General features: G+C 34.0%; 1 protein-coding gene across 1 annotated transcript in view; it reads right to left on the minus strand.

Annotated features, from left to right (window-relative positions):
- LOC108909714 overlaps window positions 1-18,188 on the minus strand; it is a 136,153-nt gene that overhangs the window by 10,240 nt on the left and 107,725 nt on the right. The window contains 2 exon segments of the mRNA XM_023454929.1: window positions 11,413-11,550; window positions 15,441-15,657. Of these exon segments, the coding sequence (XP_023310697.1) occupies window positions 11,413-11,550; window positions 15,441-15,657 (355 nt within the window).

Consider the following 18,188-nt stretch of genomic DNA (forward strand, 5'->3'; position numbering starts at 1 on the left):
GCATAGTACCAATTAAAACGTCAATCGGGATCAATACGACTAACCCGCTATCGTAGTATATTTTATTTATAACCTCATATACAGGGTGTTGTACCAGAAATCGCCACTATCGATATCTCGGAAAGTACAGAACCGATAAGTCTGAAGATTTGATAACCTAGGAAAGGTAGTAGGGCCAACACAGCTAAAATATTTAGAACTTTATGCCACTTTCGGTTATACTTTCTTATTTTAAATGAGACACCCTATATATTATTGCATTTTAGGATTCTACGTGAAATTTGAGGGTCAATTTATTAAATATTCTCTATACCAAGGAGTTATAAAATTAATTTTTAAAGAAAAAATTTGACAGATGCAAGGGTCCGCGGGGATGCTGGTAGTTCTTTTCAGGAGCGTGATATCAAGTGGATTTTTGGTACCAGTAAAGGGCATATATATAACACTAATTTATTGTATACCAAGAAATTAAAACATTTAATACCAGGTGTTTCATTTTTGCTGTTACATTTTGATAACTTCGAACAGCTATAACTTTGTTAACTTAAATAGAATGCCCTGTATTTTGTTACTCTATCGTATGCAGATCGAAATTTCCTTTCAAGACATATAAGCATTGTTAGGGTTGNGGCACAAGTGGTCCTTAAATCAGTGCCAAGAATTCCTAATATGGCCGCTCTACATTCGGTGGGAGACCCAGCACATTTCTTGGTGACGCTGTCCACTGCACAGGACTGCTCGTAGTACTCCAGTTTTGCTCTGAAATACGTGAGAAATTTGTTGTGTAATGACAAAGTATCATTAAACATTAAAAGGTAGCCTAATACCAAGCAAAACGCCAATCGGGATCAATACGGACAACCCGCTATTGTAGTACATTTTATTTATGACCTCATATATAGGGTGTTCCACTAGGAATCGCCACTATGTCGGAAAATACTGATCCGATAAATCTGAAAATTTGACAACCTAGCAAAGGTAGTAGGGCCAACACAGCTAAAATATTTAGGTTATACTTTCTTATTTTAAATGAGACACCCTATATATTATTGCATTTTAGGATTCTACGTGAAATTTAAATTTATTAAATATTCGCTATATCTAGGAGTTATAAATTTTGAGATATTAATTTTTAAAGAAAAAAATTGACAGATGCAAGGGTCCGCGGAGATGCTAGTAACTCTTTTCAGGAGCGTGATATCAAGTGGATTTTTGGTACCGGTAAAGGGCATATATATAACACTAAATTATTGTATACCAAGAAATTAAAACATTTAATACCAGGTGTTTCATTTTTGCTGTTACATTTTGATAACTTCGAACAGCTATAACTTTGTTAACTTAAATAGAATGCCCTGTATTTTTTTACTCTGTCGTATGTAGATCGAAATTTCCTTTCAAGACATATAAGCATTGTTAGGGTTGGGGTTATTACTTTTAGAGATATTTGCAATTTGGTATTTTTTGGACAGTTTTTCTAGTATCAGACCTGTTATCAAATTGGCCATGACCAGAAATAGTCCAGTTACTCAGGGTTTTTACCTCCGAATTCTTTATAACTGAACCGATTGACGTGAAATTTTGACTGAATGTGGGGAATGCCTCAAGGAACAAAACTTATATAGTGCTTATAGTGTGCTTTAGCCCTGGGGGTGGTTCCCACCCCTTTCTGGGGGCGGAAATGTTTACGCCCAAAATAACCGACAGAGGAGTCAATTTTAAGTAACAAATGTTATATAAAGTTTTTTGGATAATCCAATACTTTCCGAGTAATTCGTCATTGAAAATGTTGATTTTTTACTGAAAATGTGCTTGTTTTCGGACAGTTTTGTGCAAATAACTCTGAAACCATTGGATTTAACGAAAAAGTTGTAATGAATAAAAAGAAAGGTAATAAAAAAACAAATCTAATGGAATTATTTCGTTTTTCTTTAATTTCAATATAAACCGAGTTATTATAAACTAAATTGGAACTAGTTAACGTTAAATAACGCCAAAACCATAAATATTAGGAAAAAACTATTTGAACCTTTTTTTAAAGTACTTTGAAAAACCTTTAAAATGAGCTGTTTTAAACGTCTTTAGAATCAAAATTAACGGAAATATGATCGAAATAACATGATAGTCTCATTTTTTTTAATGAAAAAATTAATAAGCAAATCAGTGACTGGCGACAGAATTAAAATTAAATTCAATCCATTTACAGATTTCTTCATTTATGTTCTAAGAATATGCTCTGGGTCTTTAGCTCACTTACAAAGCATGATTTCGAAAAAAATTAATTTTTGAAAATGTTAATTTTAAAAAATTAAAGGGTGCACGAAAAAAATACAATAGTAAAAAAATGTAGCTTTATTTTTGCTGAAGATTTTGCTTTTTTTTATTCCTTTAATTTATTGGAACCAACAAAAATGTGTAGTTTGCCTGCTCCGGAGGAATTGCTGAAAATGATTTTTTGCAATTGCAAAAAAAGATTGCGGAGCAAATTGTGGCTGCCGGAAGCTCGGTTTATTTTGTAATTCGACATGTGGAACATGCTCCGGCGACAACTGCTTAAATTCTCTTCCAATCATCGAAGAGGACGAGCATGATTGAAGGGATAGCAGTAACGACGAATAATCATTTACATATAATTATAATGTTTTTTTTGTATTTATTATTATTAAAAAGGAAAATAAAAATTTATAAAATAATCTTAAATGTAAGGGATAATTTTTAAGTGTTGAAAAGTTGCAATCAATTCAAAATTATTTTATAAGAAGGGAATAAATGTTTATTTAATACGAATGCACATTTAAAAAGTTTCTACTCTTTCAATAATATTTTTTCATTTTATTTTCGAAAGAAGGGGTATTTTCAAGGCTTGAAAAGTTGCAATCGATAAAAAAATATTTTATTCAAGAAATCAATTTTAATTTGATAAAAATGCATGTTTAAAACGTTTCAAGTTGAAAAAAAAAAAATTATATTATTTTCATCCAAAGCTGTGGTTTTTAAAGGTTTTTCTGGGTTGAAAATTTGGGATACATTAAGTATCATGTTATATAGCCCATGAAATTACTCATACTGCATAAATAAAAAAGATTCGATTTCCAATAAGGGGTGGTTTTCACCCCTTAAGAACAAAAAGCACACCTAGCGCATATATAAGTTTTGAAGTGGGGGTAAGACGAACCTAATTCTAAATTTTGAGAAAAATCGATGCAGTCATAAAAAAAATCGGAGGAATTACTATAGTTTCAGCTACAGTAACTGGTCTAAAACACTCAACACTACTTTTGTGCTCTACAATTTATGATGGAATATTTTTGTTCGTAGGATGAACGGTTGAGTGAGTTAGTTAAATTGAAAAAAGTCCAAAAATGTCGTTGTTTTCGTGGTGCCACTAGGAAAAATGGAACAAACTTCAAATCCCTTCATTTGGATGTAAAACAAAGTGATTAAAACGATTTCCACGTTTCCAGGAATAATTTCCTGGCAAAATCCTATTTTTACTGGCCTAATATGAAGTACGACTTATGTTTTTTTCTTTATTTGCAATTTCTTATCGAATTGTTTTCCAGAGTGTGGAAAAATTTTCTCTTCAGAAAACTACTGCACCTTTGTTTTTTTGTTAAAAAAATATTGACGAACCTTCCTCACTGCTCTCTCTTGTTTCTAGATCTCTTTTCTTGAAGTTTAACGCAAATACATTTAAATTTAAGTCTTTTCAAAATAATCAACAGGTAACTTAACCAATATTTTTTTCTTTCATCCCTGTTAAAATAAAAACTCCAGTCATATAGTTTTTTTTATTATCAGGGCCTTAATTTGTTCCGGTATTATTTTACGCTAAAAATACAAGAAGATTTAACTTGTCATCGAAACAAACAACGGTCGTCATAACTGTACAAAAATGCACTTTTTTATATCTCCGTATTGTCTCAGTCCTGTCCGTTCCAATTATGTAAAACAGCAGAAACGTTTTTTGGCGGAAATCGCGATCGGCGTCGACACGTTTTCCATTTAGCCCGCCTTTCCTGCCGCCCTTCCGTTGTCCTGCCGGGTGGGGACGTATTGCATTTTTTATGTTATTTGAAGCGGCGCAGTAGTCTAAGAATATAAAAAATGTTTTTAATATATTACGTGCTGTGTCCCTGGCACTCTCCCTCCGGTGACTCCTGTTTATAGAACAGGCGAAATTCATAAAAAATACTTCTCGAATCTGGCGTCAACAAGGCGAAACGGCAGATAAATCAACTGGGATCTTTTTTGGCGCGAGATTTCGTCTTTGACAAGTTACCAGATGTAGGTTTAACTGTTCGGTTATCGGAGTCAAATTTACGGTATTTGTAGGAATTTCACACATCCCACATATCGGCTTCGGTGTGGGAGAGTTTTATATAACCGTTCAAAAAATTATTATTTTATAACAATCTAGGAATATACCGAGTGTTCTATAACTCTACCGATACAGCGTAGGCACGTGTAGAGGATCTTAAGATATGTCGATTTGTTATGTTATTTTTTTCCTGAGATGTTGAAGATATATTGGCCACTGAAAATGAGTGTTAAATTTTGAAAAACAAATATTTCAGCTAGCTTTAACATAGAGCAAAACCAAATTTGGTACATGATTTGCGTTTATTGTTATCTTTAATTGGTAAAAATATGAATTTGTTGGAAGGGCCGGACTAGGGTAGGGCGCCCTTAAAATTATATAGATTTTTTTTATCAGTGTGCCAATTATTAAATAGTTTTACCGGAGTTACAGGAAATTTAATTTTAAACATTTTCTTTCTCTTACAAATTTTTCGATAAAATAATGGATTTTGAGAAAATTTAGATTTTGTGAAACACCGTCATTACTAATCGAATAGGACAAAAAGTAAAGTATGCAGTTTTACGACTAGTAGGCTATGATTTCATGTGTCGTTTTGACACATATGTCTTTCGAACGACCCCATAAATAAACGTCATAGGATTGAAATCTGGCGATTGGGTGGCCATGCAACTGGACTAATCCACCGTCCACCACGTAACCAATCTCGAATAATTCGAGTCTTATGACAAGAAATACCAATCTCAAGATACCACATGTATTGATGATATTTCAGTAGAACAGCATTCAGTGAATCATTTTCACTTAAAAACATGCCTATGGAATAATTTTACTAGACGTTAAACGCAAAGGAAAGTGAAAACTCGTAGAAACTTTGTTGTTTGTTTTTTTAGCCATAATATTACTAATAATAGGCCTGTTCCAACAAGAGTCACGGATTGGTTCCGAACCGTTCGAAATGTTTGGCCAGCTAAGTTCTAAATGTGTCTTCAGTGAATATATCGCAAGAATTAGTTGGATGCACATTTCTGACGGTTCGGAACTAATCCCTGACTCTTGTTGGAACAGACTTAATGTCTAACTTGTCCGGTTTCGTATGCATTCTTCTGTAATTCTGTAACTGTAAAAATTATGAAAAAATGGTTTTAATAAAAGTTGTCTGGAATCATGTGGGCTATGTAAAGAAAATATTTTTAGCTTTACAGGGTGTTCCATTTCGCGTGGGCGCTACATAATTTTGTTATTTTAAATGGAACACCCTGTATATTATTACGTTTTTGAATTCCTTGTTGATATTAGGTAGAGTTTATTAAATGTACATGGTGTTTAAAACTTACGAGATAATCAGTTGTTTTTGAAAAAAATCACAATTTCAGCTCTCTAAATGAGGCTAGATAGCGTCTAAATCAGGGATGCACAGACTTATAGGGAACAGGGGCCACTCGGGAAAAATATAAGCCAAGGACGGGCCACTACAAACAATATTTATTAACACAAATTTTTTTATTTTTAAATAGTATGAAATACAATGATAAAAATAAAATAACCTTCAAAAATGTTTGTTGTAATAATTATGTAATCATTACAATGTAATATTTCATGTTTTATTATTTTGATGCATGACATTGCATTGAACTAACAAGTTTTTTTATATTTGGCTCCACATTACTTGTAGCCACACGTATAATTGCTTCCAAATTTTCATTTGCCAGACGGTTTCGGTTTTTCGTTTTGTTAAGTTTCATCACTGAAAACGTTTGTTCACAAATATACGTCGATCCAAATAAGCTTGCGCATTTCAATGCATTTATTCGCAACTCTTTATAAGCGTTTTTATCAACGCAACGGTAGAAGTTGAGTAAATTACCTTCATTAAATTTGTTTCTTAAATTATCATCATTTTGCATGTCTATTAATTCCAGCTGCATTAATTCCGGCGCATTTTCGGGTGAAATGTTGAAAGGATTGCTGAAAATGTCCAATAGCGGTTTAACTTTTTTGAAGTCTACAAAACGATTTTCAAAAGCTTGTATCAAAATATCAATTTTTTCAACATGAGCGAAATTGACGTCAGTTTTATTGAACTTCTCCATAATTTTTTTGTAGTTCGGAAAATGGCCGTAATTGGCTGAATTGATTTGTGTCCTGAAAAGACTCAATTTGCATTGAAAGGACGAAACATGAGAGTATAGCTGCGAAATCAATTGATCTTTGCCTTGGAGTCGCGTATTTAAGACATTCAAGTGATTTGTGATGTCTACAAGAAACGCTAAGTCACACAGCCAATCAGGGTTGTCGAGTTCGGGGACGTCGTTTTTCTTTTCCGCCAGAAATAGTTGGATTTCTTCAATCAAGTTAAGAAATCGCTGTAGTGTCAACCCACGACTTAGCCACCTTACTTCAGTGTAAAACAGGAGATCACCATATTCGCTTTCAATATCCTCGAGAAATTGTTTGAATTGTCGGTGATTGAGACCTCGTGATTTTATAAAGTTTACGGTAGGTACTACAACTTTCATAACATTTTCAAATCCCAATAATTTTGAACAGAGGGCCTCTTGATGTATAATACAATGAAACTGCATTAATTCCTTGGTATTTATGTTTTTAGTTTGTAAATATGTTTTTAACAGAGTTACTATCCCAGATGTACTTCCAACCATTGAAGGTGCTCCGTCAGTTGTAATTCCAGATATTTTCGTTAAATCCAAATCCATTATAGAACATTTTTCTAGAAGAGCTTTGAGCATGTCACTTCCCCTGGTTTGACTTGTCAAAGAACTCATACCAATCAGTTCTTCACTCACTTCAAAATTTTGCGTTACACCTCGTAAAAATATTAATAGTTGAGCAGTTGAACTTATATCTGTAGATTCGTCGAGCGCTATAGAAAAATACTCAAAACTTCTCGATTTCGTAGCTAATTGCTCTTCTATATTATCTGCTAATGCGGTAATTCTTCTTTGAACAGTCATCCGATTTAACTGAATTTTTTCAAACTTCTTTACATTTTCCGGACAAATTTTTTTTGCGGCGATATCCAAACATTGCTTAACAAACTCACCATCTTTAAAAGGCCGACAAGTTTTCGCTATTATTCGAGATATTTCAAAGCTAACTTCAGTGGCTGTTTCAGCATCTTGAATTGGTTTTGTAAACATAGATTGCTGGCCTATTAGTTCCCGTTGTAAAGTGGAAATTCTTTGCGTTCGATTTTCGCCAGTTAATTTGGTAAAAGTTGGATGCTGGGTTTCATAGTGCCTTTTCACATTATATTCCTTCGGAATAGAAACACTACTCTTGCATATTAAACAGACAATTTTGTTATGCGATGAAATAAAAAAGTATTTTTCGGTCCAAATATCATGAAACTGTCGATTTTCATCTTCAACCTTACGACTACGTTTCTTACTGGGGCCTGGTTTATCCATATCAAAATTAATATTATATGTTACAGTCGGTAAAAGCCAAGTTCGAACGACGAAATATTTACTCGTCACAGATTACAGTTCTCAAACAGTATAACGTTCGCTTATCCGTAGTCAAAACTTAACTGCCCCGGTAGCCGGCGATGCGTCGTATTTATACGAGTTACCAAACATCGAGAACCATCCACTTTGTTCGGGGATCGACGTGTTTCGCGAATCTGTAATCTAGTTGATGCGACAGATTTCTAGTCTCGTAATAATATGCTTGGACCGGAGCGCGGCGAGTAGAATACTTTTAAAATTCGTTGGCGGGCCGCATAAACATTGACAGCGGGCCGCATGCGGCCCGTGGGCCGCGGTATGTGCATCCCTGGTCTAAACCGTAAGAGTTAGAAACCTGCAGTTTTCACATTTTGGCATATTTTTACTCTATGTTCTCATCTGTGAGCAAAACGTGTACGTTATTCAGAGTCGGAAATACTGAGGCCTACATTTAATAATCTTACGAGTTGAAAAACTTTTTTTCCAAATGGAATGACCCATATTAATTATCATGGGTGAATGTAAAATTGAATGCCCTTTCGACTGATATAAGGTTGTCCCTACTTATCTCTAACAGTTTTCCAGAGAAATCAGGTTCATTTCTAAAGTCCGAAAAAGCAGCTAATGTAACAGCGTCAAGAAGGCCTTGCAATTGTATTAGTATATATATATTTTTTGTAGATTTCGATTATTACATACAAACAGTGCGCACGCCTGTGACTTTACCATTTTTTTTTGCCTGCCTAAAAATCCGATGCTTACTTTTATCACATGTAAATTCTAAATCTTACATTGAGCTACCTCACACCGAAGTTTTATTGTATCAGTGCCGTTGGTGATCTGTGCAGTGCCTCTAGTTCATACCCTAGATGTAGTAAAGCCACCGTAAAATAATGAGAAACGCAGTAGCGTGACTCTTCGACTCTAAAAATAACCAAGTTCAAGTTGTTCTATATTCTGTTTGTGACACAATCTTCGCCATTAACAATTCATGATATAACTCCATTTTTATTGACTCTAAGCGGCTCTAACGACATTTCTTTTTACTTTGTGTGACGCTAATGTCGTATATGGAAATATAATACACTTTGTCTATTAGCTTTCGAATTGGTGTTTCTTTCGTGAAACGTAAATATATACGTGCATTAAACGATAAAATATTGTGGAATCAGTAAACATTTCTACGCTATGTACTGGGTGATTCACTATCTTGAATCAAAATGAACTATTTCTGCAATTTCTAGACAACTTTTTATAACGTAATTTTTCTGCTACCGGCTTCGTTTATCAGGACAAGCGCCTACATTAATTTTAAAACACTATTCCATTTAAAATACAACTAATCCACGATGACGATTATAGTAAGGTCATAACCTTATGTCCTTTTCGGTATGTCCATCTACTCTCTGGTTTATTCCAGTACTTCTATCCTGTTGTTTGCGCTTAATCTTAAGCAGATTTAAGAGCTCGCGGCGCTCTGATGATCATTGTGAAAAACTTGAATTAATTTAAATAATGAGTCGAAAGGCATTTCCAAGAACGACTGTTTGTTTGGACTCGCTAAGACGTCGACCAATTTGAGGTGGAAATGCTCTCGAATAGAATTTTGCGTTAATTTCGACAGTGGAAAGGGCTTGTCTTAATTTTATGGAATTTATTATGAAAAGGAAAGGGTCAAACGCCTTGAAGTCGAAATTGTTACGAGTTTCGTGTTTTTATGGGGCTAACTTCATACATTAACAAGTAGGGGTGACTGGATTGTAAGAAAAAGGCACAGAAAAAGGAAATTCTAATACAAAACTGAGAAATCGTGAACACAAACATTTTAAACTAATGAAAACTACAAGTATATACAGGGTGGTCCAGATTTAAATAGACAAGCTTCGGGAAACTACTAAACAACAAAAATTAACATCACTTTGCGCTATGAACATAGGCGCAGAAAGCCACCGTTTATGAGATACAGGGCGTTGAAATTAATAAAAATAAAACAATTTTTTTTAAATATCTGGACGGCTTTATCAAATTTATCCAGCTCGTAAACCATTCACTATTCGATAAAAATAAAATAATGTTTTTAGATCCGCTACTAGAACCCCTCTAATAGCTGCTCCGCCCCCACAGAGCCTAGGCCCGAGAACAACAAGGGCAAGTCAAAGGTAGAACTAAGACTATGGTTTCCATTATTGGAATTATCTAAAATTTCAAACATATTTTATAACCATAATTTCTATACTGAAGTCAGATCAAGCATCGTGGGAGAATTTTCCAAAAATATTTTTCATATTTGTTTCGTAAAAATCCATTGAAGTGAAACAATTCGTAATTTTTCAAAGTTTGAATTAAGCCGCGAAAGGAATATCGATTCTAAAACATAAAAATAAATTAAACAATCAGAAGCAGTACAGTGAATTGATATAAACAATATAAAAAAACTAAGTGTGGTTATGTAACCTTCTACAAGTGAGCGTAGTGAATAGAAATCTGTGAATAAGTGAAAGAAGAGACTGAAGAAAACCAAATAAAATTTATCACGATAGAAGTTAGGCAACATGCAACAAATAAAATAAGTAAGGTGTAGTTCATATTGAAAAGGAAATAGGTATAGGGAGGCCCAAACAAACCCAGAAGAAGAAACAGTTACAATGTGGATCAAATGTGAGAAAAAGAAACGAGGTCAGGATGACTCAAAGAAAATTAAAAAAGTACAAACTACAGAGACACAGTCAGAGGGATTTCAAGGGCGATAGGCAAAGTATGTTAATTTTAGGAATAAATTTTTGTAAAAATAATCTAAGAATAACTAGATTAGAAAAAATAGGTTTTTAAAACGAAAAATTGTTGGTTATTTTAATTAAATAAATATAAATTTGTGAAAATTGTATTGTTTTTGAGAAATTTAGATTAACGGAATGTAAAGAAAACAACACTCGAAGAAATAAAAAAAGTTAACAAAATCAAAAAAAAAATCAAAATCATAAGGAATACTTTATCTGTCGGAATAGAACTCCTGAGACACAGGTAGTTTCTTCAAAATGAGAGAACCAAAGCAAGACATTTTTTGTATTACGCACATATAAGTTCTAACGCATGGAACTTTGGCGCCTAACGTGGGGCCATTCAAAACTGAAAATCTTAATGAAAAATAAAAATAAAATTCAAATCGTTGTAATAGATACATTTTTTTTGTACAGTGTATTAGTGTCGATAAAATTTTTCTTACAATTATTAACACTGGCCTCCCTTATATTATGACATTGACGCACGTCAGCTGTTTAATGCCTGTACATTGCTTTTTTGTGAATTCCTAAATATTGCAACTCACTTTTTCGTTTATTTTACACAATAGTTGCATATACAGTCATTTATATTGTGTAGTGAACTTTTTATTGTTTACTATTAATATGGCTAGCAGTAAGTGTGACAAATATATGCCCTGCATTTTACTCCACCGTTCTTCCACTTCCTCAGTTATACCAAAGAGACAAAAGCTACATTATAACTTTGCCCGGTGTCTTTACATCTTATTGTTTAGGGATTAGGCCATCGCTATACACTCTTCTTCTTTGTTTTACTTTCCCGAGTACTAAGCCCCGTATCAGTTTAAATATTTGCGCTCACCGACAGTCCTTGTTCTCCCGGCAAACCTCGGCCAGGTGCAGGCAGGTGGGCTGGGGGGACTCCTCGATCCTCTGGGCGCAGACAGGGTGGAGTTTTTCTTGCGCTATCAGGCAGGCATCCTGTTTGTTGTCGGTTTTCCTGCAAAGGATATAAGCGTTTGAATAATTCGAGAGACGCTCCGGACGGGATTAAAAGGGCACTCGTGATCAGAAGTGGGATCGGGAATTTTGTTTGTTGTTTTTGTGCTGCTCGTCAGAAGCTGGGCGATCCGGGAAAACAACCGAGGATAAACCAAATTAACTAGCCTTTACGGCAACTTGTAGTTTTAATATATTTCCCTGAAAGAAGGGAAAGGGAAGCCCTTTATCAGAAGTGGGATATACACGGCGTCTCAGAAACGAGTGCCAAAATTCACGTATGTTCGTGTAATATTTTCTTTTGGAAACTATTTTTTAAGATAATATATTTTGGGACAGTAAATCTTTCCGAAAAACAATTGCATGCGTTACTTAGGTACTTCTTTAATATACAGGGTGTTCCAATTAAAACTTCCCACCTGGATAATATCGTAATTTAACAAAAAACAAAAAAACCTTAAATACGTTAATATCTTAAAAAAATACCTGTAAAATATGACATGTACATCGAAAAAGCTGTAGAAAACAGTAATATTAATCAAAATAGCTTTAAAATAAGGAAAATACGTCAAAGTGGCTTCATGGAGGATGTAAATTCTTTTAGAGGTTAAATGTTAAAGATAAAAGAACATTGTTGTTTTGATTACTTTGACATATTTTATAGCTGTTTTATCCTATATTAAGTATTCTAACGTGGATCTTAAATCCAAATTGTTGCCACATTTGAAAAGTTATTGCTAGTGTTCCATTTCTCGCAGCAAACTAACATTTTTGACCTGCACTATATTGTTAAAAGCAACATAATGGCAACTGTAAATTCTGTTTTTTGTTTACAACAGCGGTCCGACATCAAAAATTATGAATGCTGGTATCATAACAACATAAATATTAAATAAAGAAATAATAGACTACTCCAAACATATCATCAATCATTTTGGGCAAATCCTATTTGTCTATACATTTGTGGAGCTCATAATGTAACACATAATTTGTTTGTGCAGTATCAAATTGACATTTAAGTTTTTTATTAAAACAATTACCTGAGTTTTTGATTACATATGGAACAAATAAATATTATTCGTTTATTTACATTAACCTGGAAAAGCTGATATGTTACGATCAATTATTTATTGGCATTTACAAAAGTTACATGTACAGGGTGTCCCAATGTTCCGTGTACATGGAGCTACCACAGGTTCCTATGACCAAACCAGATCATAAGCAAATTTAACTAAATTTAACAGAACTTTGAAAAATACATTGAAATAAGCTGCTCATAATTTTGTCAGGGGTCCTGGTATATGTATTAGGCCGATCGAGATAACTCATTTAGAGGGGAAAAAAAGAAAATTGTTAACTGGACATTTATAATTGAAAATGGTAAAGGGATAAACAAAAAAAAAATAAATGCTTGACCAGGGGTGGTAGAGGGTTGATTTGGGGGGTTGAAAAATTATATAATTGGAATTCTGGCGAAATTTGACGTCAAAAGTTGTAGATCAGGCAAAAATCTACAACTTCTGTAGAGGTTACTTTTTAAGATAACCTCAAAATTTCCGTTTTTGTTTTCTATTTCTCATTTCCGCAAAAATAATTTAATCTTGACGAAACGGTGAAAGTATTACCTTTTAGAATTTTTTTTTATTTTTGAACTGCGATTACAGATTTTTTTATTTCACCAAAAAGTATATGTCAAAACGAAAAAAATGATCACCGGCAGAACTCTGTACAATTTATTTTTCTAAGTAGAATTTTTCTTTGAAAAAAAGTGTTTCAGACCGGAAAAAATGAATATCTCGGAAACTTCTTGATTTTTTTATCTAAAAAAATGTGTGGTTATTTAAAACACAGAAAGGTATACTTTCACCAAGTTTCGTTAAAGTTGAATTATTTTTGCGGAAATGAGAAATAAAACCGAAAAATCAGAAAAAAACACTGTTTTTCGTATTTTTTAATGGTCAACAACCTTTGTATTGAATACTTTGTTGTTTGACGTCAACTTTCGCCAGAAATCCTAATGATACAATTTTTCACAACTCTTCAATCCACAAATCAACCCTTCGCACCCCTGTTGACGCATTTATTTTTTTTAGGTTTATTATAAGCGTTTTTACCATTTCCGTTTATAAAAGTCCAGGAAACAATTTTTTTTTCTCCAAGTGTAATTGGGTTGGACTAATAGCTTTTACATATTTGTTGTTTGTCTGAAAGGTTAAGGGTTTGCTAGAAACTTTCCCATTTTGTTAAAATTTTTGTATTTGTAATAGCTTTGGGATAATTAATTTTTTTAATTGATAATTCCTGTTGCTTTTTCGATTTGAACTTAAAATAATTACGTCATTTCAAAATTGGTGTATTCGATAACAGAAACAAAATAACTTGTTTTAAGACCACCACAAATAAAAGTCGCAGGGACTTAAGTAAGGTGAATGTGGTGGCCTGGGTACTGATCATTTAAATGTTCTTTTGCATTGCGATCCAAATGCCTCTTACTATGGGTTTTTTCTTGGCATCACTGACAACAATGACTATATTGAACAGTTCTTATAAAAAAATAACATTTGTTACAAGGTTTCTGTAAATTAGAACACATTATTTTATTTCTGTTATAGAAAAAATTACGTTGGAATTACTCTAAATAAAACGCATCCATTCTTTGAAGTCTTATTTGTAATGTTTACAGACAGAAAAAGGGCAACAGAGATACCTAAAGACACCTCCTTGTGGGACACATCAAGAATGATAGCTTTACTTTTTTTAATTTTAATAGTCTTTGTTGCAGACGAATTATGTTTTCAATCAGATTCCTCTCAATCCAATCCAGTGATACATTAAAATCAGGTTCATTAGCTTCAAAGATTCATGCTCCTAGATATAATGCAGTGGCGTCCTCTATATACTAAATGATTTCCAATTACCAAAAGTATGAAGATCGACTGTTTATTTGGCAAATGTTTTACTTTATCTGTTTTATTTGTTTGTTACTGTTTTGTACTTGAATTATTTGCTACGGTTTTATATTTAGTTTGTATTTACTCATGTTTTTACAATTAGCTCTGCATGTTCTTTTTATTAATATTTTTTTTTAAATAAGGTTTTGCTTTTCTGTTGTACCTTATCTTCTGTCCTGTTGGATATTACATTTCCAAATAAATAAATAAAATTGAATTCTGTATAAAATTTTATCTAGAATTATAACAAATTCGTTTCTCACTACAGGGATCTTGGAAACGGTAAGAGATCCGAAGTAGTTGAAATAGGGGCAAAGTTGCGCAATCAGGGGACCAACGTTATGCCTTTAAAAAATCAAGGCTAACATGACTAGTTTTCGAAATATTTGAAAAAGAAAACCGAAATTTTGGAAATCCGTTTTTGTTTCATTTCAGCCTTGTTTGAGGTAGTATTGAAAAAAGAAGTTCTTTCTCGTGGCCAATTTTTGCCCTCTATCCAATGGCATAATCAATTTTTATATGTAACGTTTCGTCTCTCCAGGACCATCACCAACTTCGTTTTTTTAAATACGATCCTGGAAATTTTGTTACATATTTTGCAAGCCTTCATGACCCCGAATACTGTACTCCAATTTCCAAAATTCCGTTTTTATTTTCAAATATTTCGAAAACTATTCCTGTTAGCCTCGATTTTTCAGAGGCATAATGTTGGTCCCCTGATTACGCAACTTTGCCCCCATTTAAGCTACTTCGTATCTCTTACCGTTTCCGAGATCCCTGTAGTGAGAAGCGAATTCGTAACAGCCTGTATACAAATACAAATTGTTGCTGCTTTTTAAAATTTTGTTCTGCGCAGTGTCTCACCATGCAGCAAGTGACACTCTTTATCAAGTGACCCATTCCAGGGCCGCCGTGATAGCCGAGGCCGAACAATACCTACTTGCAGAGACAAAAGGCGATCTCGACGTTCCAAGGGAAGTCTGGCTTGCCGTAGAAAGCCTGTAGGGCCTCCATACACGAATTTCTGTTGCAGCGTGACATGTCGCAGTGATGTAAAATCGGCGCCAGCAGCATCCGACAGTGGTAGTGGTTGTTGCAGCTGTTCATCGACGTGTGGCAGGTGCTCTGGAACACCATTTTCTCCACCTCGTTGGTCTCTTCCGGCAGACCTAGAATTATCGCGACATGTTACTGATTTTGTGTCGTTTCGCTGCCCATTACAGCTAAAGTAATTATATTTTTGAGCAGAAATATGTGGAATTAGATCATCAGGATACTTCCTCATCGCGATGATTCATGGTTACAGTTAATTTTTATACTTTCGCAATCGTAAACCTTACATTGTCGCTTTGCCTAATGAAATAAAACGGGAGTCATTTTTTTACGACGTCCAGACGTAATATTCTGTGGAGGGTATGAAATCATTTCGCTGCATTGTTTCCACTTCCTTTACAAGAAAGCATTACTGGATCGATGGGATTAGCATAATGATTTCTTTATCGCGAAAAACCCAACAATTTAAACGCGCATAAATTGCGGTTGGCTTAAGTGCACCTTTAACATGGAAAATACCGATTTGTGATTTTTTTTCCATGCTATATTTTGTGTTCAACATCGCGGTTGCTCGGAAGTCAGCGGTCCCAAACATTTTCCATCGCAATCGAAAAATATAATTCTTTTGCGATATTTTTCATGATGATGATGAAGTCCCTACCCTAATTTCAATAAATTACCTCTTCCAGTAATGTTATACAGTGTATCCCGGATGGAATACTCTTGTAAAATTTTGTATTGTTGTTTCTTCTTGATAATAAAATAATTATGTTGCCTTTGACATTGAAACCGCTGGAAGGATTTTTTTGAAATTGTAATGGTGTGATACGGACCGTGGGGCCTACCTAGCTAAAATATTTTCAAGGTCATCCTATTTCCGGTTATGCCGGAAATCGATACTAACTTTCTTATTTAATGGAACCCCCTGTATATTATTGCATTTTTGGAAAGAGCATCTATTTTTAAGTTGAAAACATAAAGTACACTCCGTTTTTATACAAAATTTGGAAAAATTAAATTTAATTAATTAGCCCGAGACTCTAAAGTTAATACTTAATCTGCTCAATGTGAAACCTAAGGAAGAACTGCCTTTTTCGAGGTCTCTCCTGAATTCCACACTTCGCTTCACCACGCTCATTTCTTGGGTCTAGAAGTTTCGGTTCTTATCTTATTGGCGAGAACCCTGAATGTCGGCATGCTTTAATAATTATCTAATTGACTGAATTTACATTTTTATAAGAATTCTGACTTACTAGTAATCCTAGCCTTCGGGGACGGATTAGTCGACCTCATTTAATCTACTCTTATAGCTAGGAAAAATCCGTCAAAAAAAAACCAGCTGCTTAGGTATACTCTCTTTTCGAATTACTATCAATTTACAATTTGAATTAATTCTGATGTGGAATCTCTACGCTCTTTCTCGCGGTTTCGCGTTATTAAAAAGATGGGGTTCTACGCGGCGCCTCCCAGACGCTTAACACATGGCCTCGACAGTCTAAGTGAACTTGTTAAAATATTGGCAATTTTCTCCGAAGGACTACCTACTTGAAAACCATTAACCCTCCGATAATTTACGATGACTGAAATATCTTACTTTCCGTTCCGAGAACTAATAAATAAATGACTGCGCCTCCCGGCCATTTAAAAATTTCGAGATTTCCACATTTTCTGAACTTCATATTCAATCTTTTTTTTGACCACCCTGTATAAAAATTGGAAAATTTTCATGTCAAATTCGATAAATTAGGTCTTCCTCTACAAAATGTCCAATTTGCACATAAAAATAAACCTATGTTTCCGGGAAAACTAAATTTTGCTGACAGTCTGCATCTGTAAATTTTTTCTTAGAAATCAAAATATCTCGGAAACGGTCAGTCCTAAGTATAGAATGTGCTATATTATGTTTTCAACTTAAAAATAGATGCTCTCTCCAAAAATGTAATAATATACAGGGGCTTCCATTTAAAATAAGAAAGTTAGTATCGACTTCCGGTATAACCGGAAGTACGATGGCCTTGAAAATATTTAAACTTGGAAGGCTCCACGGTTCGTATTAAAAAATCACTTTTAAAAAAATCCTTCGACCGGTTTCCCAGATATCCATCGATGGAGTTCGTGGTGGGACACCTTGTATGTATGGTATGTAAAATTATTAAAAATTGTGGCGTCTTTTTATTTGCAATATGTGATTATTCTTCTTTTGTGATTAAACCCAGTATTTAAGCATTTATTGAGTTCTCGGACAACTTTTTTAAATACAGTTTTTAACGAAAACAAAAATTAAAGGCACTGCTTAGGGAAAATTTTACATTTTGAAATTTTTTGGACGCCCACTATGTTTTATTACTTATTTGATTACTGCCCATGGCTTCCCAAGATAAGCAAAACATATCAAGAATAACTTTTTCTCCCCATCCGGGGACACACTGTATAAGTAAAAATCCTTTTTTTTTTCTTTCTGAAAACTTAACACCCTGTAAACTGGAAACTATGCCGCTAAGGGCGTGCATTACTAGGAACTTTTATTCCTTCCCAAATCAACTAAAGGATAACTTTCTTTTTTGTACCTACATCTAGACTTTCCTAAAGAAATTAGAACAGCGATTCTCAAACTTTTCTCAACATGGAGCCCCTA

Source organism: Anoplophora glabripennis, unplaced genomic scaffold (genome assembly GCF_000390285.2).
Source record: "Anoplophora glabripennis isolate ALB-LARVAE unplaced genomic scaffold, Agla_2.0 scaffold395, whole genome shotgun sequence".
Classification (NCBI taxonomy): Eukaryota; Metazoa; Arthropoda; class Insecta; order Coleoptera; family Cerambycidae; genus Anoplophora; species Anoplophora glabripennis.